General features: G+C 39.4%; 3 protein-coding genes across 3 annotated transcripts in view; 2 read left to right on the top strand and 1 right to left on the bottom strand.

The window, feature by feature from the left end:
• The first annotated feature begins 628 nt into the window (after positions 1-628).
• LOC129440137 (serpin A3-1) lies at positions 629-2,614 on the top strand. Its single transcript, XM_055199257.2, has 5 exons — positions 629-765; positions 850-1,478; positions 1,558-1,825; positions 1,971-2,115; positions 2,222-2,614. Exons 2-5 carry the CDS (start codon positions 872-874, stop codon positions 2,414-2,416), a joined length of 1,215 nt encoding a protein of 404 aa, XP_055055232.2. The 5' UTR covers positions 629-765; positions 850-871; the 3' UTR covers positions 2,417-2,614.
• Positions 2,615-11,017: 8,403 nt separating this feature from the next.
• Positions 11,018-13,091, top strand: LOC129440136 (corticosteroid-binding globulin). The gene is made up of 5 exons (XM_055199255.2): positions 11,018-11,165; positions 11,336-11,964; positions 12,044-12,311; positions 12,438-12,582; positions 12,710-13,091. The coding sequence occupies exons 2-5, from the start codon at positions 11,358-11,360 to the stop codon at positions 12,902-12,904; spliced, it is 1,215 nt and encodes a 404-aa protein (XP_055055230.2). The 5' UTR covers positions 11,018-11,165; positions 11,336-11,357; the 3' UTR covers positions 12,905-13,091.
• Positions 13,092-15,525: 2,434 nt separating this feature from the next.
• Positions 15,526-27,376, bottom strand: part of npdc1b (neural proliferation, differentiation and control, 1b) — a 34,427-nt gene continuing 22,576 nt past the window's right edge. Inside the window, exons 3-9 of the mRNA XM_055199264.2 lie at positions 22,382-22,474; positions 20,373-20,600; positions 20,223-20,289; positions 19,228-19,312; positions 19,067-19,143; positions 17,983-18,076; positions 15,526-15,760 (exon numbers count right to left, since the gene is read on the bottom strand). Coding sequence (XP_055055239.1) covers positions 15,683-15,760; positions 17,983-18,076; positions 19,067-19,143; positions 19,228-19,312; positions 20,223-20,289; positions 20,373-20,600; positions 22,382-22,474 — 722 coding nt within the window. The 3' untranslated portion in view covers positions 15,526-15,682. The remainder of the gene's footprint in view (positions 15,761-17,982; positions 18,077-19,066; positions 19,144-19,227; positions 19,313-20,222; positions 20,290-20,372; positions 20,601-22,381; positions 22,475-27,376) is intronic.

The raw sequence follows: 27,376 nt of genomic DNA, 5'->3' as shown, positions 1-27,376 counted from the left end.
TAACATATTTTCATTTAAATATTTTGTAATGTAATGTTTTAAACACATGTTTAGTAAAATGAAGTATTCCAACTCGGAGTCTGTCATTCATGTGTTATTGAAAGTCTTTAAAATAGTTATAGGTAAAAAATGACAAGTTAAATTGGTTGTACTGCGGATTCAATATATTGGTAATGAATTCTTTAAGAATTTTTATTTCAAGTTTTGACTGCAAATGGCACATCCATAATGTTGAAATTGTTCACTTATCAGATGATTTTATCCAAACAACAGTGCAATCTACACATTTCTTTATCAGCATGTGTGCTCTTTTTAGATTGAACCCATGACCTTTGCAATTTTAACACAACGCCCCATCAACTTAACCCCAGGTGCCTCATTTACAAAGCGTGTATCTCTGCTGTAACCAATGGTCAGAATTTAAAATAGAAAGTTGAAGTCACTTGCGAAGCCATTGTAATTTGTTTTAAAAATAAAGGCAAAGTATTTTTTAATAATGTAGGATCTTTTGTACTGATTTGTGTTCATAAAGTTAATAATTACAGTTTTCATTGCAAAATAACAGCAAAGTAAACAGAGTAAAGGTTATTTTCTCATCTTATTTAAGGACACAGCTTTATACTGCAGTTCAGTTTGGGGAAAGAGACGACAGCTGGCTGGACAGGTGGGGAATCTGTTCATTCAGATGAGGAATCTATAGAGTAGAATTAGATAAATAAATATATTTGAGCTGCAGCAGGGAGTGTGGGACATGACACTGAATAGGTTTTGTTTGTCACTAATAGTTTATTAAAGCATTTGCTGCATTTTATTGTGTCACCAAAATGTGTTTCTGTTATGTTTCTTCAGGGCCTGAAATTAATACATTAACATGAAGAGGAGCATCATATATTTCTGGATTTGTTCTTTGGTAATCTTTCATCCATTCGTCCATGGACAGGATGAAGATTCATCACAGAAATCCAACAATCTTCCATTATTGTTGTCCATGAACAACGATTTTGGTTTTCGCCTGTACAAGGCTCTTTCGGCAATACCCGAAAATCAGTCCAAGAATATTTTCTTCTCTCCAATAAGTGTGTCAATGGCCCTTTCTGCGCTGTCTTTAGGAGCTGGTGGTGAGACCAAACAGCAGCTTCACCAGGGCATTGGCCATAACAGCTCTGTCTTAGACACCGAAGAAATGCACAAGACATATCAAAGTCTCTTGGAGGAAATCAACCAGAAGACAGGGGTGGACATTGATGTCGGTACCGCTGTTTATCTGAGCGACACATTTAAGTCCCATCCTGAGTTTTTTGAGAAGGTAAAGCAGTTTTACCTGTCAGAAGGCTTCTCCGTGGACTTCAATGCCAAAGAAACCGTAGAAAAGATTAATGCATATGTAAAGGAGAAAACACACGGCAAAATAGATAACGTTGTTCAACATCTAACTCCTGATATGAAGATGATCCTTCTCACTTACATATATTTTAAAGGTAAACCAAATGCATGTTTAAAAGTAAGAATCTCTGGTAGTTTGATCTTTTCTAACAATAACACTGCTTCTTTCTCAAGGAAAATGGGACATGCCATTTGACCCAAAAATGACCCATGAGCGTAAATTTCATGTGGATGCTGATACAACCGTTCAAGTACAAATGATGCATGAAAAAGATAAATTCAAAGTTTTTTATGACCAACACCTCTCCACTAAAGTCCTTGCTCTCGAATACAATGACTCGTTCTCCATGTTTCTGGCTCTCCCAGACAAATCCATCACTGATCTAGAGGCGGCTATTAGTCGTCAAGACTTTGAAAAGTGGAAAAACAGCGTTTCGAAACGGTTTCTTTTTTACTTTTTTCCCCACTGACCTTTGAACTTCAATAAATATATATATTTATTAGAAATATATTACATTAAAAATAAAAGGCCATGTTCTTACCATTCTCAAGAGACTTTAACACAGGCACTTTGTTTTGTCTTTTAGAAAAGTTGATGTCTCTGTCCCCAAGTTGTCTCTTAAAACCTCATATACCCTAAATGAGATTTTGAAAGGGATGGGAATGCATGAAATGTTCACGGGTAATGCCAACTTCACAAGACTTTCAGCACAAGGTTTGTTCGTTTCAGAGGTAAGGGACTTTTTTGTTAGTTATTATTGTCTACATCATATTTTATTTGCTGCAAGTACTTTAAATTCTCTTTATTTTTTTCGTTTGAATTATGAATTGTTTTTAGGTATTGCATAAAGCGGCTCTTGATGTAAATGAAGAAGGAACCACTGCAGCAGCCGTGACTGCAATTATGGTGGAAAGTACTTCTTTCAATCCAATGAACTTTTTTATATTTGACCGTCCATTTATGATCTTTATCGTTGACCACCAAAATTCAATCCTCTTTATGGGAAAAATTGTCAACCCAGCAGAAAAGTAGTGCCGACATTCAAGATGTTGTAAGCAGTGTGAGCCAGCAGATGGCCTTGATGTCATGATTTTTTGTTGACCTTTCTGCAGTTTGTTCATTGACATGATGTTGTAACAAATAGCAACTTCTGACAATACACTGTCTGTAAACAATATCTTCATACAGTCAGAACATGTCAATCATTTAATAAAGACTGATGCGTCTGTACATTTACTAGTTTAAATGTCTTTTTTAACCAAATTTTCTCCTATACATTGTCAAAAAAGGTACAAAACTGTACCTTTTCTGTCGCTAGGCTGGTACCCTTAGGGGTTCATTTTTGTGCCTTTGTGAGTATACAACAAATAATGTTGTACCTTTTGGGGTATAATATTATACCCCGGAGACCTGTTGTGTACCTTAAGGAACAATTTGGTACCAGTTAATTGATAGGTGTACAAAACGTGTTTCTTTAAGGGTACACAATGGATCCTTGGGGTAAAGTACCCCAAAAGGTACACCGTTGTATATGTTTAGTATACATAAAAACGTACAAAATGAAACATTAGGGTACCCCCAGCGACCTTTTTTTTCTGACCGTGTATGATAAACTCTGACAGGTTTATAACCAATAAAAAGACGTAATTATTATGTTGTGTTGCCCTAATGTAACATATCATATGTTACCATAACGTAACATACCATTCAATGTCCTAATATAACACACCATACTTTTCAATAACATACCATACATTACCATAACGTAACATACCATACCTTGCCATAACATACCATGTTGTCCTAATGTAACAAACCTTTCACCATTCTATACCTGTTTTGCTACAAAACCCTGCAAAAAATTACTATAGTAACAATAAAATAATTTGTAAGCTCTTGTAGGCAAATTAAAATGGTGGGTGGATTTGTAGGCCTTCAGATTGACACCCCTGTTTTATTGCAATTTTCTCTTTATGGAATTCAAATATTTTTGTATATTCTCATTTAAAGGTAGGGTAACAGATTTGATCCTGAAACATTTTTTGTTATGCTGGTTAAAAGTCTCCTTACATCCTGACAGCAATCACCGCGCCAAGCCGCCCAAATGTATTTGTAGAAATTTATGTCATCCGTGAAAGGCGCAGGACCAAAAAATGTTCAACAAATCATAGATTTCGGTCCGAACGGACCTTTCCATTTTTGTCCCTCATACGTAAGCATAATTTGAATGCCCACCGCGCAGCGAGTCCACGCAGACACCATACGTCATCGGCGCGTTCACGTGCGCTCACCTCCTGCTGTAAACAGTGAGAACAGCAAACTTTTCTGCTAAATTGACAACCTCCACAGGAGGCACAAAACTAAAGGCATCTTTTATAACAACAACTGCAAAAGCTGCCTGGATCAGCAAGAGCAAAACCCCAAATGAACATCGGTAACTTTACTGCTTTACCACGAGATGCAAACAGCTGCAGGAGGCAAAGGGTCTGAAAGAGTCGTTGCACTGTTTATTTTGGTAAGGTAGGTACGCGATATGTTTGTATTGAGATGGATTCAGATATTCTACGTTGATGAAACGTTGTGTTGCTTATGAAATTTGTGTTCGTTTGCGGATTAGCGTAACAGTTACTATGTCTACACAACCGAACGTGTGCTTAAAATAATTCTGATGTAAACCAGTTGTTTGGTGCAACAGTGTTATTCGACTTTGTACTGCAAAGTTTTCTCACTGCTGAATGAGACATGAGATGTGACCGTCTGATCTGTGCGTGTTCATGTATTTTCGAAGAGGCGTGACTTTGGATGGCGGTTTGACTTGAGGGTGGGATCGGGATTTCATTGCTAGGCGGCTACCGTTAGCATTTTTCAAAATGTGTTACCCTACCTTTAAGCTATCAATTACAAAATGTTTAAACTAAATGGTTTATGCTTTCAATAAGTTAATAAGAATATATTTATATGAACATTTAGCCCGATGTTGTTAAACGCGGAAACGCGCTACCGAGTGCTGATATCGAAATACAGCAACTACTCCATCTGACAAAACCTTGCATGCCTGCACAATTCACAATTCAGATTCAATCCTTGTTCAAGTTATGGATGTCATGCTGGAGACAGGGAGCAGACTGAAGGTAGGTTTAACAACACTTTATTAGTTGAAACACTGAAGCAGGTGGATATCAGGTGAGTATATTGTTATAGAGTTTCTGGTTAACACTCATCTGGATGAATAACTGAGTCTTTCTTGCAGATGACGGTGGAAGGGTTCTTGGACGGCGCTGGCGGTTGATATGGCGATTTAGATGGCAAGCAGCGGATCTCCACAGGTAAGTAGAAGGTGAGTAGTACGGTTGAGTCTGTGTGTCCATAACTGATGAGACCAGACAATGAGTGAATGAGAGTGTGAGGGTTTTAAAGGGGCATGGTGATGAGGTACAGGTGATGAAGATTAATACTCAGGGGAGAGTGAACGAGTGGGAGGAGTGAATGAGGATGTGGAGGGTGATGGAAGGAGTAAAGTGCGATTTATAGTCGTGCGTAGGACCTACGGCGTAGGCTATCCGTAGCCTGTGCGTAGCTCTGCGTAGCCTGACGCGCACCTCACAAATTTTCTAACAGCGCGTCGGCTCTACGCGGACCGTAAGCGCTGTGATTGGTCCACCAGAACCCCTCCCGTCAGGTAAAAAAACTGCGTCATAGGTATTTCCGTTTGAGACGGTGAAATCAAAGAAGATCCAAGTTGAGGAGTGATTTAACTCAAACTGAAACATAAGTCGCTGTTTATTTACTTCCATCATTGCTGGTCTTCTCAAATTATACACAACAAGTTGCTATTTCTTCTTCGTTTGTGGGTTTACTTGCTTAGCTTCTTCTTCTGTGACGACTTCTGCTGCTACTGTGGTTACACGCGTGATTACTGCCAACCAGCGGTTTCGCGTGTGTTTGCACGTCGACGCGGACGGCGACGCACAAGTATAAATGAAAACCGACGCGGAACCTACGCCGTCGCTGCTACGCCGTAGGACCTACGCACGACTATAAATCGCCCTTAAGGAGAGACAGGATCAGTAAAGGGTTTTAAGAGTGAAACATGAAATGATGGTGAGATTATGTACTGTGGATGTAAGTTGAGCCTGTAGGTGACTTCATTCAGCTGTGAAGGGACCGATGTAACAAGGACTTAGCTTACGCCAGGGCTGGCGAAGGCGGATGTCCCGAGTGGAAAGCCAAACTTCTGGACAGGTTGGTACTGGGGTGGATTAAAGTAATGATGGTTAGCTTGGTCTTCGTGCCTCCGCAAAGCCTGTTGGAGTCGAGTCCCAAACCCTCTCACTCTGATGTAACCAGTAGTCGACAACTGGAACTGCCAAGGGCTCTAGTCTTCTAGGGGTATGGTTATGGCACAGACTGAGCATCCTATAACATGCTGGGAAACATCTTGGGAGATAGACAGCCACCAGTCCTGTTGACTGAAGAGGGAGAGGGTACGCCTGCTACCTAGATGTCCAAAGCCCGGAGCGGAGTGTGCAGAATCCAGGAGTTCGTTATGTAGGTGTTTGGGTATGAAGATGAGATTCTCAGGGATTTCTGGCGGAGCAGGATGAAGGAGGTTTTCCTGTGTGATCTTTTTGCCGAGATCCCAAATGATCAGGCTGATGAACATGGTTGGAGGGAGAATGTGCTCGGATAGGAGGTCTTCTGAAGATAAATTATGTAGATGCGAGAGGATATCAGCTTTAAGGTTCTTGCTTCCTGGTCGGTAGGTTACAGGGAAATTAAAGCGGGTGAAGGGCCCAATGGGCCTGGCGTGGGTTTAATCTATTAACCTCACGAAGGTAATCCAGATTGCGATGGTCGGTAATGACCAAACTCCCGGCCATTTGTGGCCCACACTCCCCCTCTCTGCGGCCCGCGTCATCTTTCAAAAATATAACATAATCTGGCCCGCAGAAAGATTTTTATTCACTTTGTTTTATATTTGTTAGATTTTTTTATTTAAACGTTCAGGTTTTCGTTCACATGTCGCGTGTAACAACGCGTTAAAATGAGTCAAAGCATTACTTTCTAAAGTGCTCGGGAGCGGAAGTTGTGCTCCGTGGCGTGGGTCGTGTCACCCGTTGCTACGCAGCCATGAACCGGGGGCTCCGTGATGTCGAAGATAACAGAATGCATGATTGGATTTTAATTCCTCAACTGAACCTCGCGTCAATCATATCATTGTCACCATGCGATCAGTTAATCTGGTCGGGACTTTGTAGCGTTTGTCCAGAGAAGATTTGTTACTTCCGGGTGGATACTCAGCGGTTACTCAGAGAAGATCGAGCTGCGGTGGGGTTTACATCAACAAGTCACAGCTTTTAATGGAGACACCCCATATGGAGGCAGAGCTGTAGATGTAATGCAACACATAAACTACAGATAAGAAAAAGAGCCATCAAAGTGCCAAGGTTAAGAAAGGAAAAAAGATGAGAAGAAATGTACAGAAGATAAAAGTATGTATACTGCTATATAACGAAGTATAATATGTAGCTTACTATTCAATTACACATAGAGCAGTATTATTATTTTTTTCTGTCCAACTACCTTATATGGACTACCCATTCAAAAGTTATGGGATCACTTTCAATTATTAATATTTTCCCACATATAATAGAAAATTCATTAAAACTGAAATAACAAAGAACATAATGAAGTCAATACTATGACTGAAAACAATCCAAAATAAAGATCAAAACAGAAACACTTACTGGGGGTATTTTTTATAATAAATGTGTTAGTTTAGTGCAAGGTTATAATAGGTGTTAGTTTAGATAAGGTTAAGAAAAGATTTACTGTCTTTTATAAAAAAATGTATATTAAAAAGATAAAAGAACTGCTTATATAATAGAAATTAAACATGACATTTACAGTAATATTGTACTTTTTTAACGTTAAAATAGCTCTGCCACCCCCCCCCCCCCCATGAAACGTCTCTCTTAGAAATGGCCCCAAGCCAGTTCGAGTTTGAGACCCCTGCTCTAGTGTGAGCTTGATGGCGAGTAGTTCCCAATTACCTATATCATAGTTCTGCTCCGCCGGGGACAACTTTTTGGAGAAGAAGGCACATGGATGAAGTACTGCTCTGGCTCTAGTGGAGGAGGTGTCGACTTCAACGATGAAAGAGAGATCTGGATAAGGATGGATTAGAACTGGTTCGGAATGGAAGGCTTCTTTGAGGCGATCAAAGGCTGCGATTGTTTTAGGGGTCAAGGACAAAGATTTGGGTCGACCCTTTAAGGATGAGGTTAGGGGTGCACTGATAACACTGTAATTATTGATTAATCTTCGATAAAAATAGGTGAATCCAAGGAATCTCTGGAGATCCTTTACAGAAGTGGTTTGTTACAAATGGTTTCCACTTTCCTCTGATCCATCTGTACTCCATGTTGGTTAATGATGTAGCCAAGAAACTGTACCTTGGGGTTTGAAACTCAAGCAATTTTCAACTTCAAGTATAGTTGGTGTTCTCTCTGTGTTTTTCCAGGACAAGGGTGGCGTGATGTTCTGAGAGGGAAGTGGAGTAAATGAAAATGTTGTCTATATAAACTATCACAAGCCTGTTGAGGTATTCCCAAAAGACTCCATTCATGTACCCCTGGAAGACAGATGGCGAGTTGAAGATTCTGAAGGGCATGAGCTGGTATTCATAGTGACCTGAGGGTGTTACAAACGCCGTCTTCTACTTATTACCTCGACGAATGCGGATCAAGTTGAAGGCCCTGTGCAGGTCAAGCTTTGAGGAGATACAAGCCCCACACTGCAGTTCCAGAGTGGCGAGGACCAGAGGAAGGGGGTAACTAAACTTCACAGTTTGGGAGTTAAGATGTCTATGTGCACGGCCTCAACCCTCCGGTAGCAGTTTGATGTCACAGTCCCATGGCCGGTGTGGTGGTAGTGTGGTAGCCAACTGTTTGCTAAACACATCCTAGAACCCCTTGTTTTCAACAGGTATCTCCATTTGGTGCTGAACCGGGGGACTCTCTATGGTAGTGGAACCGATGGGGAGTTCTGAGATGGTAAACAGGACTCCCCAACTAATAACCTCACCGGTTCGCCAGTTGATGGTGGGTTGATGTTGAGCCATCCAAGGGCATCCCAGGATGAGCTCTGCAGTGGATTTCTCCAGCACCATGAATGAGACATCCTCAATGTGCAAACATCCAATACGGAGGGTTAATGTGGGGGTGAAGTAGCAAATTCAACCTCGACCCAGCTGTTTTTCCTGGATGGTTTTAACTCTAATGCCTTGGTGGTAGCGTTGTTTGCGGATGTTTAATTTTTGTAGAAGTTGTGTGGAGATGAAGATCCCCGCAGATCCAGAGGCATTGAGGGCTTTCGGTGAGACACAAACACGGGAGGTTATTTGATGCACTGTAGTACGATTTAAAACTTCTACATGAGGAAGAATCTGAACAGAACTTACCGCCGGGCGTGGATGTCGAACTGGGCAGTCTGCGATGATATGTTTGTCACCCCCACAGCAGAGTTTCTGCCGAATACGACGTTGATGTTCTGAGGAGGATAGGTGAGTACAATCAACTGGCATAGGTTCATGTGCTGAAGGAGCCATAGAGGGGTTCGAGAGCGGAGGAAGACATCACAGGCGGATAGACACTGAGAGACACAAATGGTTTTCAAGACCCATGGTGTCATCATAGACCACTATGAGCTGACGGACATTAGCGTTGAGACTGTGAAGGAAAGCTGTGATCAGAGCGATTTTATTCCAGCCACTAAATGACTAGTTCACAAATGACTATCACATTGACTAGTTCCTTGACGTCGATTGAAGAGTTGGTCGTGAATGGAGAGATCTGCTACAGTTTGGCCGAAGACTTCCTTGAAGTGCTGAATGAAACTAGACAGAGACTTTAATACAGGGGAATCAAAGTTCCATAGGGATTGGGCCCACTGGAGAGCTCGTCCAGACAGCAATGAAATTACAAAAGCCACTCGTGAAGAATCGTTAGAAAACTGAAGTGTACAGATACCTGTAGCAAAAAAGCTGCCATCTTCCGCCTCACCGGTGTATGTTGCTGGTCAGGCCATGTGACTTGCAGAGGCAGTTGACGAAGCAGCTGGGTTTTGCAGAAGTAGTAGTTGGTTAGCAGAGTGAAGGATTTCTTTGGGCACGGTGGGTAGATTTATCGGTGATGAGGGTAACTATGAGTGGCGAACTGCCTGTACCAGTTCCGCGAATGGATCGCGAGCCGGACTTTCCCCAGGCTCAGTGGGCCTTTGCATATCTTTTGTCTGTTCATCTGTCACACTGGAGACAGGGAGATGACTGAAGGTAGCTTTAACAACACTTTATTAGTTGAAACACTAAAGCAGGTGGATATCAGGTTAGTATATTGTTATAGATTTTCTGGTTAACACTTAGCTGGATGAATAACTTAGTCTCTCTTGCAGATGATGGTGGAAGGGTGCTTGGACAGAGGTGGCGATTCATAGGTCAGTTCAGACAGCAAGCAGCGGATCTCAACAGGTAAGTAGAAGGTGAGTAGTACAGGTGAGTCTGTGTATCCATAACTGACGAGACCAGACAATGGCTGTTTCTCAATATGCGTTCTTCAGCGATCTTGTGTTCTCGTGTCCTTGCTTTACGTCATCATTAACAGTCAAAGTTCATTCCAATTCTCAAGAATGCAAGTACAGAGGACGTGTGAAAATACCAGGATGTGTTCTTGATATCGAGGATGCATCGAGTGCAGACTTGCGCACTGAAATCGCTGCACGCCCCATAAGTCAATGCGGCAAACAATGGCGGAGGTCAGGTGACCAACAGGAAGATCGCACACATCTCAAATCTCATAAGTGCGTTCTGTGTTCTCGCGACCTTCTGAGTTCATTCTTCCGAGGTCGCCTGGCAAGTTCATTCTCCACGAGGATGCAAGTCCGTTCTTTGCATTCCTGGAATTGAGAAACAGCCTACGAGTAAAAGGGAGTGTGGGGGTTTAAAAGGGGCATGGTGATGGGGTACATGTGACGAAGATTAATACTCAGGGGAGAGTGAACGAGTGGGAGGAGTGAATGTTGATGGTGATTGGGATTCTGACAATGTAGAAGTCATTTAAATGTTTATTTTAACAAATGTTAATTTAAATATTTTGTAATGTAATGTTTTAAACACATGTTTAGTAAAATGAAGTATTCCAACTCGGAGTCTGCCATTCATGTGTTATTGAAAGTCTTTAAAATAGTTATAGGTAAAAAAGGACAAGTTAAATTAGTTATACTGCAGACTCAATATATTGAATTTATTTATATTTCAAGTTTTGACTGCAAATAGCACACCCATAATGTTGAAATTGTTCATTTATTAGATAATTTTATCCAAACAACAGTGCAATCTACACATTTCTTTATCTGTATGTGCTCCTTTTAGATTAAACCCATGACCTTTGCAATTCTAACACAATGCCCCATCAACTGAACCCCAGGTGCCTCATTTATGAAGCGTGTATCTCTGCTGTAACCAATAATTAGAATTTAAAATAGGAAGGTGAAGTCACTTGCAAAGCCATTGTAATTTGTTTACAATAAAAGGCAGCAAAGTATTTTTTATAATGTGAGATCTTCTTTGTTTGCATTGATTTGTGTTCATAAAGTTAATAATTACAGTTTCATTGCAAAATAACAGCAAAGTAAACAGAGTAAAGGTTATTTTATTATCTTATTTAAGGACACAGCTTTATTCTGCAGTTCAGTTTGGAGAAAGAGACGACAGCTGGCTGGACAGGTGGGAAATCTGTTTATTCAGATGAGGAATCTATAGAGTAGAATTGGATCAATACACACATTTAAGCTACAGCAGGGAGTGTGGGACATGACACTGAATAGGTTTTGTTTGTCACTAATAGTTGCATTTTATTGTGTCACCAAAATGTGTCTCTTTTATGTTTTTTTCAGGGCCTGATATTAATACATTAATATGAAGAGGAGCATCATATATTTCTGGATTTGTTCTTTGGTAATCTTTCATCCAATCGTCCATGGACAGGATGAAGATCCATCACAGAAATCCAACAATCTTCCATTATTGTTGTCCATGAACAATGATTTTGGTTTCCGTCTGTACAAGGGTCTTACGGCAATACCCAAGTATCAGTCCAAGAATATTTTCTTCTCTCCAATAAGTGTGTCAATGGCCCTTTCTGCGCTGTCTTTAGGAGCTGGTGGTGAGACCAAACAGCAGCTTCACCAGGGCATTGGCCATAACAGCTCTGTCTTAGGCACTGAAGAAATGCACAAGACATATCAAAGTCTCTTGGAGGAAATCAACCAGAAGACAGGGGTGGACATTGATGTTGGTACCGCTGTTTATCTGAGTGACATGTTTAAGTCCCATCCTGAGTTTTTTGAGAAGGTAAAGCAGTTTTACCTGTCAGAAGGCTTCTCCGTGGACTTCAGTTCCAAAGAAACCGTAGAAAAGATTAATGCATATGTAAAGGAGAAAACACACGGCAAAATAGATAACATTGTTCAACATCTAACTCCTGATATGAAGATGATCCTTCTCACTTACATATATTTTAAAGGTAAACCAAATGCATGTATAAAAGTAAAAGGCTCTGGTAGTTTTATCTTTTCTAACAAAAACACTGCTTCTTTCTCAAGGAAAATGGGATATGCCATTTGATCCAAAAAGGACCCGTGAGAGTAAATTTCATGTGGATGCTGATACAACCGTTCAAGTACAAATGATGTATAAAAACGATAAATTCAAAGTTTTTTATGACACACACCTCTCCACTAAAGTCCTTGCTCTCGACTACAATGACTCGTTCTCCATGTTTCTGGCTCTCCCAGACAAATCCATCACTGATCTAGAGGCGGCTATTAGTCGTCAAGACTTTGAAAAGTGGAAAAACGGAGTTACAAAAAGGTTTATTTTTACTGTTTTCCTCACTGACCTTTGAATTGCAATAAATATACAGTAGAAATATCTTTCATTTCATGTTCTTACCATTCTCAAGAGACCTTAACTCAGGCACTTTGTTTTGTCTTTTAGAAAAGTTCACGTCTATGTCCCCAAGTTGTCTCTTAAAACCTCATATACCCTAAGGGAGATTTTGAAAGGGATGGGAATACATGAAATGTTCACGGGTAATGCCAACTTCACAAGACTTTCAGCAGAAGGTTTGTCCGTTTCAGAGGTAAGGCAATTTTTTTTAATTACACCATATTATCTACGTCATATTTTATTTGCTGTAATGAATTTCAATCCTCTTTGTTTGTTTGAATGTTAAAGTGGACTTGTTGGACTTTGTGATTTGTTTTTAGGTATTGCATAAAGCGGCTCTGGATGTGGATGAAGAAGGAACCACTGCAGCAGCCGTGACTTCAATTCTTTTGGGATCTGCTGGTCCCAATCCAATGAATTATTTTGTATTCGACCATCCATTTATGATCTTCATCGTTGACCACCAAAATTCAATCCTCTTCATGGGAAAAATTGTCAACCCAGCAGCAGAGTAGTGTCGACATTTAAGATGTTGTAACCGGCGTGAGCCAGCAGATGGTCTTGATTGAATGATTTTTTTGCTGACCTTTCATGTTGTAACAAATAGCAACTTCTGATAATACACTGTCTGTAAACATTATCTACATACAGTCAAAACATGTCAATCATTTAATAAAGACTGATGCGTCTGTACATTTACAATTTTAAATGTCTTTTTCTCCTATACATTGCCAAAAAAGGTTCATTTTTGTACCTTTATGGGTATACAACGCATAATGTTGTAACCTTTGGAGTATAATATTATACCCTAAAGACCTATTGTGTACCTTAAGAAACAATTTTGTACCAGGTAATTTTTAGGTGTACAAAACAGTTGTTCCTTTAAAGGTCCACCATTGTATTATGTTTAGTATACATTAAACGTACAAAAGTGAACATTAGGTTACCCCCATTCTGACCATGTATGATAAACTCTGACAGGTTTATAACCAATAAAAAGACAAGACGTCATTATTATTTCAGCCATTATAAAAATTTATTTTTTCTTTATATTTCTGTCTATATCTATATAGTATATGTATTCCATCTTTACATGCACGTCAGGCAATCTCAGCGGTTGAAAGGTTCACAGGTTTGAAGACCAGCATTTACATGCCGACTCCTGCATGGCTGAAAACTAAAGGTCCAGCAAAGTTTTTTCGTTTTTGGAGTCTGGGGTCATTTGCAAACGGAGGCACATTTTTCATTTTAAAGGCTTCGCTCTGCCCCAACCCGCTGCTTTAACGCAACATTGAAAGACAACACTGTCACAATTTTGGACTAGAAGATTCAAAGATACAAGTCTGAGAAGAACTTAAAGGAATAGTCTACTCATTTTCAACACCAAAATATGTTATTACCCCAACCAAGAATTGCTGACACATCCCTCCACCATCCGTGTGCGCGCACGCAAGCGCCGGAGCGCGCCGCGATGCCTCGACAGCACTCAGCCCAGCCCCATTCATTCAATGGCACCATTCAGAGACATAGTTAGAAGTGACCAAACACACCAACGCTTTTCCCATTCAAGACGAGCAGCCACACGAGCAAGCCCGGTGGTACAAAACAAAACGCAGCGCCTCTCCAAGCGGATTCAAAAGAGGAACCACACTCCATGGCGTAATAGCACTTTTGGGTACTTGACTCGGCGCAGTAACACCCTCCCTCTCCCATTATGAGAGTGAGAAGGGGAGCGGACTTTTCAGGCAAGTCGAAGTACTCCCAAAAGTGTTATTACGCCACAAAATATAGTTTCTCTTCCAAATCCGCCCAGAAAAGCGCCACATTCCACCCTGTACCACCAAACTTGCTCGCACAACCACTCGTCCCAAACAGGAAAAACGTTGATGTGTTTGGTCACCTCCAACTTCATCTCCAAATGGCACAACCGAATGAATGGGGCCAAGCCAATGCCATCGAAGCATCGCAGCGCGCTCCAGCGCCCACGCGCACCCACACAGACGACAGAGGGATGCATCAACAACTCCCAGCCAAGGCAACAACACATTTCAATATTGAAAATGAGTAGACTATTCCTTTAACGGCTATCCGACAGGAATCAGAGACGATCCTGCACAGACGGTGGCTGCTGTTGGCAGATTTCCTGAGAAACAGCAGTGATGAGCTCTCATGCGCTCTTGAATCAAACTGTATCACAGCACCGTCAGCAAACAGGAATTTAGTGCAGAGACCAGAGTTACTGTACACAGACCAATGAATCCTGGCCTGCTTTGTACACAATATCAGTTATATACAGCGCTTTACAATGCTAACCGGGGACAGGTCAGGTTTGATAAAAAAGAAAAGATGTAACAAACATTTTGAATGATACATATCGGCATACAGTCCATGTGTTTTTCTGTGAACCAGCATTATAATACAGTCTTAAATCATGCATAGTAGGACCATTTTGATTATACAGAGGCTACATAATATCATTTAGGGTTATTCTTATGAGCACAATTATAAAAAAATATTAAAATCACCATTTTAAAAAATACAGTCACAGACAATTTTGGTAAAAGATAAGGTTAAATACGCTAAACGTATCATCTATGTTGCTCCTGAATGTCTTTTGTTACTCATGTAAATCAAATGGGCATCTTTCACATCCATAGATAGATGAATAGCATTTGCAGGCAAGATACATTATGTCTAAACAATTCTATAAATACGTTCCCTTTCCATTGCACAGTATTCACAATATAGTACATATGAAGTCGCTATGATCTGATGTTATACGAGCGTCAGGCTGGTATCAAGAGCACTGATAGTTCAATCTTGTTCAAGCTTTGTAAATATATATACATCCCTTGATGCATGTTTCTAGAAGATATTACTATCAGGGTTTTCCAGAATGCATAAAGAAACAAAAGAGACACGAACTAGCTTTTAGTCCATGCAATAAATATTTTCACACATCTGGGCTCGTCATTAAAAAGGATGGTTGTTTCATAGAAAAATTCATGAACCATCTATGTGTCTGTGTGTGAATAAACAGGCCGGTGATGCTATGGCTGTTTTGCAACGCTAAGGAGATTGTATCTTGCACAGCCGTACAACAATTTCTATCTCTATTGAATTGAAATCAATTGCATTCAATGGATAAAGGGTCTTTACCACTGCATGGCTACCAATGCCTGAATGAATCCAATACATTAAGTGCATCTTTGAAAATCTCATGGACGTGCGTGTGTTGGTACGTGATTGTATATGAAGTCATCTGGGGTCATGCGTTCTCTCAGTCCTTGTGTTTAGTTGTAACTTCTCTGCAGGTTGAGATGAAAGGTGGAGTCATCAAACAGTGGATTCTTCACTTCCATCTCGCCAGTCTAGAAAGAGAAAAAAACATTCAAACACTGTAGGCACTACAGGAAACCTCATAACACAGAGGATGACTGATGTAAAAAAGCCATCAGTTCTAAATAATAAACTAAATTTGAATTAGTATGTCCCAAACTGCAGTATGTTGAAACTAGTATCATAAAAGTACAATGAAGGTCTCCTATTTCTGGTTAAAAAACAAAATGTAGCTCCATGCACTCTTAAAATAATGCAAACCATTTACACAAGGAAGGAATTTAGTGGTGCTTTAATTGATGAATTGAATTATATAGGATAGGCCTGTTGAATGTTTTTTTCTGATTGGTTGAGAAATGTTCCACGGGTGTTGATTATTTTTCTGTAAAATGCCTGACCTGTCAAATGTCTTAAAATAACCACCAGAGCAATGTTTGTGTTAACCGTGGTATTCATGAATATCAGTCATGTGTCATTCCAGTTGCCTGCCGCCATATTGAGTATCTACCGAGTTCAAGTAGGCTACTGACAAGCATTGGCTAGCTTCCTATGATTTATGGATTTCTTATCTTTTACTGTCTATAATTCTTACGGATACAGTAAAATGGCTAAGAAAGACAACATTTCGCACCTCGACTGTCATGAAAAGAAACGCTACTTTAAACAAATATCTTGGGTTAGGGTGTGATGCCTACTCGATCCCTGATGCGTTCTTCCAGACGCTGTCCGCTGCTACCGAACTACCCCTATTTTTACAACACTAAGAAGGCGCGACAAAATATGAAACTTTGCTCGAAGTGTCACCTGGATCTCTACACATGAACGCGAGCATTGAGAACATTGTTTGTGTACACAGAGTTTACTGTCCAGCTACAGACTTTTGTCCACTTGCCATCTTTGCCAGACATAAATAATCGATTTCCGAATGTGAATGAATGAATCTCATATGAGGCTCCTTTTTCAACGAGAAGGTCAATATTGTTTTTCACTTGCGACAAAACAACGAATTATCCGTGCATTTATACAGAACTATGCTTTAGGAGCTATCCATCTTTACTCTCCTCCCTTCTTACGTCGCATTCGGAGATCGATACATCTTGACTGGCAAGATGGCGGCGAGTGGACACCAAAACAACCAAAGTTAGTTGTTCAAAACCTTCTTTTTAGTAGACTATGTGTACACAAACAATGTTCTCAATGCTCGAGTTCACGTGTAGAGACACAGTTGATACTTCGAGCAAAAGATCATGTTGTGTCGAGCCCTCTTAGTGTTGTAAAAATAGCGATTTTGATGCTCACAACATATTGAAGGCATAGCTTCTAGTTATTTTGCGACCACTTCAGGTACTCAAAATGGCGGAAGACAAGTTTGAGATGTGAGTGACGTCAGCTGAAATTCATGAATAAGCGGAATAATTGACTCTGGTCCAAATAATGTCAATTATTTTATAATTTAATAATGAGTATATAATTATAATATAAATAATATAATATTATATTATAAAATGGCTAGTTCCAATCCTTGATTCTGATTGGTCAATAGGTGTGCTTTATTCACGATAAAACACTGCTATGACCGCTTCACCCAACGGTTCTATTTAATATCACTGCACCCTTAGCAACACCCTTAGCAACACAAACGTATAATGAGACAAAGTCTGAGAACAGTTTGTTGTTTTTATTTGAGCTCTCATGTTGTTGTTCGCAGTCAGGGACTATTTTTTCTAGCGAAAGGAATGCTTTTATTGATTTAACTTCATGAAAGTTGCACAAATTTTTTTTTACTTTAATATTGTGTGGTAACCGTTTTATAAAAGCAATAAGGTACGAGAGGCTGTGCTGTATCGTGAATAAGTAACGGCTGAAGGGCGTTGTTAGGCACGACGCGAATAATAATATTTTTGAATAATTCAATGGCTTGTCATCAATTATTCCTATATGTGTGATAGTTATAGCTGATTAACAAAGTACAATATCAATCGTTTTCTCTCACAAACTTATCATCTTGCTTCAGATGACATACAGTATATTAGCCCACTGGAGTCATTTGGATAACTTCAATAGGAATGTTAATATAAAACTATTTGTGTTCGTCTGACAAAAGGAAGTTATATACATATAGAAAGGTGCAAGAGTAAGTACATATTAAGAGAATTATTATACTTGCTTGAACTATTCAACCATTAAGTGCATAGTATGAACAGGTAAATTAGGACCCAACAGCACACTCAAAATAATGAAGCAGTGCTCTTACTGGGGCAAGTCCAGGGCACTCATACACAGTAAAGTCTCCATCCTCAGTTTCCTCATCCGTAGTGGCTCCTGACTCTGGAATCTGGTTCCTCTGTCTGGAAGAGAAAACAACAACATTTGAGAAACTCAAGACCAGTGGCAGTCGGTGCCTTCTCTTCCGAGGGGCGCAAATTCAAAATATGTGTTTAAATCTATGTGCATTACGTGTCTTGTCAATAAAAGAGACGCTCACATTCACAAAATACTTGCAAGACACTAACTTAACACTAAACTCTGATTACACAAAAGACTAAAGGGCCAGTCACACCAAAAGCGTTTATGGCAGTTGCAGGCGCCTTTTTTGAATGATATTCTATGGGCAGGGAGCGTTTGCGCGTTGTTTATGCGCGCCGAGCGCCTTGCGGTTTTTTGCCGCCTGCCGCGCACGCGTTTTTGAAGGAGCGCTGAGAGCGGAGAAGCGGTTTCCATTGTCCAATCGAATGAGGGGAGAGGCGGGCCTTACGTTGTGGTGAGGGAAGTTTACATTTGCTTTGAAGAACCGGATTCCACTCGCTCACTCTCTCCTGCGTGTTTGTGCACCTCTCACCTTCAAACAAGGTCAGAGCAAGCGCCCTCTTTTTAAAGTTTCTGCTAATATGACAGTTAACAGCAAAAGAGCGCTCACGCTTCAATATTTGATTGACAAGACAGCTGACTCGGTGGTTGCTTAGCAATATGAAAAGCCGCGTCCCACTGCTCTTTTTTTAAAAAGGCAGTGCGTCGCGCCTTGCGTTTGCAAGCGTTTAAAGCGCTTTTGGTGTGACTGGCCCCTAAGCGAGTATCTGGCAAACGTGATGCTGAATTATATCAAAAAGTGCAGAGTTTCATAAATAAGACATTAAAACTATGCGGAAAAGAGGTGCAACTGTTCAGTATGTTTCTAAATGTCTTAAATCCATGCAGACAAAGATTAGGTGTAGATTGTAAAGACATGATCTAATAATTTTATTATTCTATAAAGCCATTTAGGTGGGCATCGTGTTTCATCTATGAAAGCAGATGATGAGAGCTGGACAAGTAGGAGTTTGTAAATGCAGATTACTCACTTGAGTGATATCATCTGTTGTTTCTGAAGATGAAAGTGGTACATCTGGGCACTCTGAGCAAGTGTCTTATCTCCAGGCTGGAAACAAATAATAAGTGAGCCTATAAACATGAAGGCAGATAAATATGTTGCTTTGGTTTCGGATGAATTTGTTTTACTCACCATGGCACCGTCATTAGAACGGGAACCCATCAACCCGAAAGCAGAATAATCAGCCTTCTGGGCCAGACGATTTCCTCTCTGGAATCTGAAATTAAAGATGACACTGTATTAATATCATTCATGCCCATTTGCTTGTATTTGTTAATGTTTTAAAAAAAAAAACTCTAATTATCTATGATCCTATGATTTAAAGGAGACATTTCGCCAAACTTTTTTTAAGATGCCAAATAAATCTTTGGTGTCCCCAGAATACGTGAAGTTTTAGCTCAAAATACCATATAGATAATTTATTATAAAATGTTAAAATTGCCACTTTGTAAATATGAGCAAATATGTGCCGTTTTGGGCAGTGACGTGGTTGGATAATACAGATTAACGGGTGGTATTATCCCCTTTTGATATCACAAGGGGAGTCAAATTTCAATGACCTATTTTTTCAAATGCTTGCAGAGAAGGGTTTACCAAAACTAAGTTACTTGGTTGATTTTTTCACATTTTCTAGGTTGACAGAAGCACTGGGGACCCAATTATAGCACTTAAACATGGAAAAAGTCAGATTTTAAAAAATATGACCTGATATAGTCTGGCTATGAGCAACCCACCTCTAAACAAAATCAACTTGAATTTGGTTACATGTCGTATTAGATATGGGTATTCGATGGATATAATAAAATAAAAATAAAATGCACCTTAAAATGTGTAATTTGCTTTTATTTGTGGAGAGCAGACCAAAAAATACTAAAATATAAAAATAAATATTTTGTCAAATTTAGCAAATTATGGCTTGTGACTTAAACTGTAACAACTGCATACTGGCTTTTTTTAAAATAGCCCTTTAATAGGTTTCTGCCTCAACCTTCGATAACTATAAAAAAAATGTCAACACAGAAACCAAAACTTAATTTATCAAGAAGTTGATAAGTTGGGGTCTTTAAGCTGGACTATTATTGAGAAAAAAAAAAAATGCCAGTCCAGGCCCATTTATGAAATCTCACCTGACCCAACATACACCGGTCAAGACCATGGCCACTGAGCCCACCATGAGAAACACACCCAAAAATACTGGAGAAAAACAAAAATTATTTTCTTAGACATGTACAATATGAAATATATTTAAAATATTTTAACAAACAACAGTGTCTCACCAATAAAGGAGTGGTCTTCAGACGGGTATGGGACTATAAAGGGGGCGCTGTGTACAGCAGAGATGATGTAAGCGTGTGAGGTTGGGCTGGTGGTAGATGAGGAGGTGGTCAGATCGCTGGTCTGAGGCTTATCTGGTGTAACAGAGGTAACAGAAGGTTCTGCTTTGTGTAAACTGTTTGCCCATGAATGATCCTCAGTGACTTTTACAGGGGCAACCGAAGAGGGTGCTGAAGAATGGAGAAAGCAAAAGTAAATTATAACTCTTAATAAAGCAGCAACAATGTGACGGTTCTTTGCTTATAGGAACGATTCATCCAAACATGTATTCAGCAGTATTTGCTCACCGTAATGCCGTTGCCGTACTGCTGTTTAAGTTTCAGTTGAACACAAAAGGGTGATTCTCACGAAATTAGACTTATGAGGTGTCATGAAACATTTTGATAAAAAAGTAAATGCAAAGTATGAGTATCAAATAAAAAGTAATCAGTTACAAACATCTTTTCATGTACTATTTGCACATGATATCAAATGACATCATACAAACCAATTTTGTTGATTTTTCCACATTTAAGGGGAACATTTTCATTACCGCAATGTGTCCATCACTGGATTTGGGTTCTTTGACATGGAAATATTTATTAATTTAATTAAAAAAAATCTAAAAACTAAAAAGCTTCAGTGCATGTTATACTAAAAACATTTACAGTAAAGAAACATGTGGTATTTGGTAATCATTGGTAAATGTAAAGACAATAATAAGGAATATAAATGTGTACAAAAACAATTTTCTCATCCTCCGCAACAATTTTCAATCATTGTTTAAGCCCTTAAGGAACTAACATTTAAAAAAATTTGTTGGAAGGGACATAATTGACTGTGACACTCAAGATGGCTACCAAGTAAGCAGTTCTTATTTTTTCTCTCCAGATAAAAGTTGCATTTTTGTTTGTCATAGTACCTAGACAACTTTTTAGTTCTCATTACCGAAACATGAGTTTGTAAATGCATATATTTAATGTAATATCATGTTGCGGTAATGATAATTTTTTATAAAGATAATCCAAAAAATGTAAATAATTCTATTGGAAATGTGTTTAAGATCCTCTAAAAATAATGGTTATAGTAAGTTCAGACCTTAATCTTATATGTGCCAAACAAACTGGCTTCAAGGGCTTTTTAAAAAATCTGATGCTGGACACTTTCTAAGTCTGGATTTCGCGAGAATCACCCACGGGGGTTTTATAATAAGGATCCATGAATCATAATGAACTAAGACATACTGTAAATGTATTTTTCCTTAAACATGAACTAATGCTGAATTAAGGCATGTACTAATCATAAACTAATAAAGAGTCATTAAGTACAGCATGACATGTTTTTCGTTGTTAGTTAATTTAGGAATCAGCTCATCATGATTCATGGACCCTTATTATAGTGTTACCAGATTTTTTAAAAACAATGTTTACATTCCTCTTTTCTGCACAACAACAGTTTAAATAACCAAAAAATGTCCATTAAACAGAGGGCTGCTTGGGCTTCCTTAAAAATTATTCACGGACTATGTGTTGTTGCAATAGGCTACTGTACAAATGTCAAAGTTGTGGTGCTCCCAGAAGTACGCAAAGTACAAACACATCCCCTTTCCCCTTTTATATGTGCATGCAAATTGTCAAAATTAATCAAAGAATCATTCTAACATTTTAAGTGGTATGAAATGACTTCATATCAACATGTAATGACATAAAGTAACATGCAGTAGCTTTGAAGTTCCTAATGGTCCTAACGGTTGCTAGGACCAGAAGGCTTCTTGTTGATATAAAAAGACTGGCAACACACAGCAACATCAAAAGCGGGGTGAACACAGCTTTACTTGTGTGCAATGTGGCAAATGGATTAAGTCAGATGATTTATGTGAAAAACACACTGACATTTAAGAAGCTAATTACTCATAATATTCCTATGGTTCTTGGCTAAACTGGTGGCCTCAAGTATTGGCATACTGTTTTACCTGAGTGCTTCATCTCCGATTCTCTGTGTTTGGTGATGATTGATGAGAGAATGTCTATCTCCTCATCCAGCTCTGGGACTTTGTTGACCTTGGCTGCTTGGACAAGACAGATGAGGAAAAGTGGGAGAGAGTGAGTGAGAAAGAGAGAGAGAGAGAGAGAGAGAGAGAGAGAGAGAAATAAGTGAAAATGTACACTAAAAGTTGTGCAAAACAGCTAGCCTAGAGCTATGATATCACACCATATACAGTGCATTACATTAGCATACAGTAGGCCTATGTCAGGACTAAAAATATCACTGAAGCTGTTAATTGCTGTAAAACCGCAGTACTTATCAGTCAGGTAAGCAAAAGACTGTGTGAATTTAAAGGCTCCGTCCACTTTGGGCTTCAAAAATGCTCTTCTTACTTTTCAACCACACATAATAAGCCCTTCTCATAGGGTAAGCTTAAATAGTAATGCACAAAGGAAAGGAATATTGTGACTAGGGCCACACGATAAATCACATGTGATTGTCATACGCATCTCGCCAGTAAAGCCGGTTCTTTGATTAGTAGTAAATTGCCATCACCTGCTTTCAGATGGAGCGGCATTTACTACAAAGAGCCGTAGTTCACGGACAATTTTGCATTAATTATCACGGATGTATCGTCTGCGATATGTATGCGATATGGCCCACCTTGTCAGGGAACTACGGCTATGTGTAGTAAATGCTACTCCACATGAAAGCAGGTGATGGCGATTTACTACTAATCAAAGAATCGGCTTTACCTACGAGATGCGCATTCCTATCGCATGCGATTTATCGTGCAGCCGTAATTGTGACATATTCAAATAGCTTGAACATCACAGATGACGTGCTGTATTTGGTATAGACGGTTTCAGCAGTAACAACATAAACACGCGGCTTTCGTGGTCATCCCGTAACTTCCGGTAAACTCTGCGAAGAATAAATAACAACCAAGTCCTTTTAAAGTAGTTTATTCATATAACAAGAAAATAAACAACACTTAGATTACATAGGAACCCAAAACATTTGTTATTTTCGACGAGGTATTTGTTTAAGAGTTCAGTTTCAGCAACTAGTCAGACCATTAAACTAACAGAAACCGGAAGTAAAGTTCGGACCAGACGCTTATCGCGTCACCGCACGTGCACCTGATGAAACGGTCTATATACTGTATATGTGGTGCAGTGCTTTAAGAATCAGTATATTAATACATAAGCATTTATTGTAAATTACGTGACATGCACTGAAAATCTGTGAAGTGTTTATTGTGTAACACTATGTGTGTATATGTACACACACACACACACACACACACACACACACACACACACACACACACACACACACACACACACACACACACACACACACACATATATATTGCATTGCTGCAATGTGTGTAGGTGCTGCTGTGTATGTGGGCAGGCATGCAGGTGGGTGGGGGTTATTGGGTACCGAATGAGGGAGGGACCCATAGATATGTACACTAGATGTCGACTTGGCTACGGCAGTTTATTGGACCGAATGCGTCAAACAGAGCCGCCATCTTGAAACAGGGGAATCCCGCATCAGCGTCATTGTAGGCAATGGTGTAACCGAAATAAAATCACCATAAATCGTCATGAATGCGTTTCAACAGTCAGACATGTATTTAGCATTTAGTACAGGAAAAAATAAAAGTTTTGATTTTATGAAAATTTACTTTTTCTAACTGTAATGCATAGTGCTAGTAGCCCTTTCATCCATGCGCAGCACAAAAGTCCGGCATCGTTCATGAATTCGAAGTACAGGCGGAGATAGCAGCTTTACCTAGATACTTCCTATGACACGACCCCTGTTCTAAGATGGCGGCGTTTTTGACGCATGCTTAGAGCCCCAAGGCGACATCTAGTGAATATATCTATGGGATGGGCCTACTCAGATTCATGAATGAAGCACATCAACAAGGCAACCACTAAGCAGCCAATGGCTAAACTTTAAAAGCAGGATGATGAAAAAAAAAAAAAAAAAACTAGACTGGGTGTTTGAAAGAAAATGCGTGCATACAGTATCTATTTGTGTGTGTGTGTGTGTGTGTGTTTGTGTGTGTGTGTACGTATCTAAATTTGTACCTAAAAGTGACATAACCTCCTTGTGGGGAAATTTTAATTTGTATAAACATCATGCAATAAAGTTTTTTCTAAAATGTACAAACTAAGTGCATACTAAATCTAAAATAACGTTTGTGTTGAATGTTGACGACACATTTGAAGAGACAAAGGAACAGCACATCAAACACAATCCGGACATTTAAAGGGATAGTTTACCTAAAAATGAAAATTCTGTCATTTACTCACCCTCATGTTGTTACAAACCTGTATACATTTCTTTGTTCTAATGAACACAAAAGGAAGACATTTTGAAACCATTCGTGGACCCCATTCACTTCCATAGTAGGAAAAAAGAATAGTAAATAGGGTCCACGAACGGTTTGGTTACAAACATTTCTTAAAATATCTTCCTTTGTGTTCCTCAGAACAAAGTAATGATGAGTAAATTATGACAGCATTTTTTGGGGGCAGTGAATTATCCCTTTAAGGTATAAATATTGATAAACATTATTGTTCTAAAATTAATGAGTTTCACTTCACCTAAAAGTATTATATGTCCATAGTGATAAACCAACAACAGCACTTCTACCAAGAACTAATATTTTTTTCTGTATATAAAAACTAAAGAGCAGCTGTCTCAGTTATAAACACAAATCGTAAAGGTCACTGTGTGAAAAAAAATGTGCAAAGACTCTATACTATACAGAAGAAGGAGAGTTTACAGAGGTGTCGGAAAAAGGGTACGGCTCATACTCCTGCCTGTTGAACTGTATTGATTATGTGTCAACATCAGAACGCCCGACCAAAAGCAGCACTGGAATACAGCTCGATACTCGCAGGCAAAACAATCTTTTTTTGGACTAACAAAAGGAAGCTGAACAGCAAACTGCTCAAAGATATTTACATCTAATGATGTAAATAAGTGTGTTTAAAGGAAAGCGTGTTTAGATCGGCATTTGTCGTGCCGTTCCACTGCGGTGCAGAATGAGACCGCCTGAATTATTTCATTAATCCCCCTCCCTCCTCTTGTATCTGCAGCAATGTGTGGGTGGAAGAGTGGGAGAGGGAAACCAGACTACAAGAGTGAGAGGTGTTTCACTGCAGTTTAATGCATATACTGAGGATATAATGAGGGAAACCCTCTTGCTGCTTACCAATAGAGGAGTTACATATTTGTGCAGCATATTAAAGGTGCAATGTGGGATTTTAGAATAATCTCTTGACATAAATGCAATATAATATACATAACTATATTATCAGTGGTGTATAAACACCCTACAAAATGAACTGTATTGTTTTTTTTACCTTAGTGTGGGTTCACACCAGACGCGAGTTCAATGATTTGCGCGAGTAAATTTCATACAAAGTCAATGCAAAGACGCAATCAGATGCGTCCTTGCGTGAGGCGATGCAAATGACGCGATATGGGCGCCGCGTTTGCCGCAAAAACACACGCTATTCGCCTCAAACGCATCTTCGCCCAAGTAAAAAATTCAACTAGAGCGAAAAATGACACGAAGTTAAATCCCGCGAGTAATCTAGAGCAAGTACACGATGCCCCGTGTTTGGTCTGTATGTACATACAATGAGCTGTTTCTACATACACTGCAGGTCCCCTTACATGGAGGTTGTTTTCTCGCACTGTCATGTTTATTACAGTAACCCTAAATGGACAAACTGCTCAATAGAAAGCATTTTATCACTACATTGTCTCAGACGATGGTGTGTTTGTCTTTTGGCGGCTACCGTAGCTTAATGTGGCATTCACACCAGACGCGGAAGAGGCCGCAAGCGCAAGTGATTTATATGATAAGTCAATGCAAATACGTGAATAGGCATCCTGTGGCGCGGTATGCGTGAATGGCTCGGAACGCGCGGAGTTCCTTGCGAATTGAGCATTGCCGCGGGAAACGTGCAAGTTGAAACATCAAACCTTGTCAGATATTCGCACCTCATTAACCAATTAGGAGCTTGCTCTAGTAGTGACGTTGCTCTAGCTACAAATCTGTGTACTATAGTGGAGTGGACAGAAGACGTTAGCAGATGCCCAAATATAAAGTTGCCAGATACATATATACGTATATTATATTAGTTCAACCAAACGCAACAACCAGACATTTTGATGCTGGGAACCTGTTTCAATAAACTTTCTGAGTTGCTAACACGTTAGAACCACTGGGGAACAACACCACTTCTGTTGCCAAAATGCGCGAGCAGGCTATTTGATCACGTGGGCTGTAAAAGGGTCTATAGCAAAGGACTATTTTCAAGCAGTGCGTAATATCATTGCGCCTCCTGCAGTCATGTTACAGCAGCAAAGTCCTTGATTATAACGCCAGAATGAGAGTATAGTTCCTAGCCATATCTGCCTAGAAAATCGCAACTTTAAATTTTCCGTCAGTCTTAGTACACGATGTACAGAAGAGTCAAGATTTAAATAGGAAAAATATCGAAACTCTTTGATTATTTTTTAGCACGATGCTAATGGTCTAATCAGATTCAATGGATTGTGCTAAGCTATAATAAAAGTGGTAGCGCCAGACCTGGAGATCAGCTGAATGGATTCTAAAACAGTAAAAATTAAATGTTTAACTCTAGGGGAGCTGGAAAAGTGTCCCTTTAACATGTAAATGGTTAATAAAGATAGATAAAATGTATTATTAAAAACTAAACTTACAACAGCTATACAACTTTAAATTAAATGTTTAATTCTGTGCCAATCTGTATCCTGTTTGCTACCTCAGGAAATGATTTGCAATTTAAAAGGCATTTCTTATTAACTTCTGAATGGTGCACAACCCTAATGTCTGAACTGCTGTGCTTGGTATTCAGGTACCATTTATCAAGGCATAGACTCTAATTTACACTATTTATAAATGCACTCAATGGACTCCGCT

This window comes from Misgurnus anguillicaudatus, chromosome 22 (genome assembly GCF_027580225.2).
Source record: "Misgurnus anguillicaudatus chromosome 22, ASM2758022v2, whole genome shotgun sequence".
Classification (NCBI taxonomy): Eukaryota; Metazoa; Chordata; class Actinopteri; order Cypriniformes; family Cobitidae; genus Misgurnus; species Misgurnus anguillicaudatus.
This window is presented reverse-complemented; position numbering and strand designations above follow the sequence as displayed.

Excerpts from the sequence above, each read along its gene's own strand:
- LOC129440136 (XM_055199255.2), top strand. The coding sequence starts at position 11,358 with ATGAAGAGGAGCATCATATATTTCTGGATTTGTTCTTTGGTAATCTTT. Across the intron at positions 11,965-12,043 it reads CACTTACATATATTTTAAAG|GAAAATGGGATATGCCATTT; the intron begins GTAAACCAAATG and ends TTCTTTCTCAAG. Across the intron at positions 12,583-12,709 it reads AAGGTTTGTCCGTTTCAGAG|GTATTGCATAAAGCGGCTCT; the intron begins GTAAGGCAATTT and ends ATTTGTTTTTAG.
- LOC129440137 (XM_055199257.2), top strand. The coding sequence starts at position 872 with ATGAAGAGGAGCATCATATATTTCTGGATTTGTTCTTTGGTAATCTTT. Across the intron at positions 1,479-1,557 it reads CACTTACATATATTTTAAAG|GAAAATGGGACATGCCATTT; the intron begins GTAAACCAAATG and ends TTCTTTCTCAAG. Across the intron at positions 2,116-2,221 it reads AAGGTTTGTTCGTTTCAGAG|GTATTGCATAAAGCGGCTCT; the intron begins GTAAGGGACTTT and ends AATTGTTTTTAG.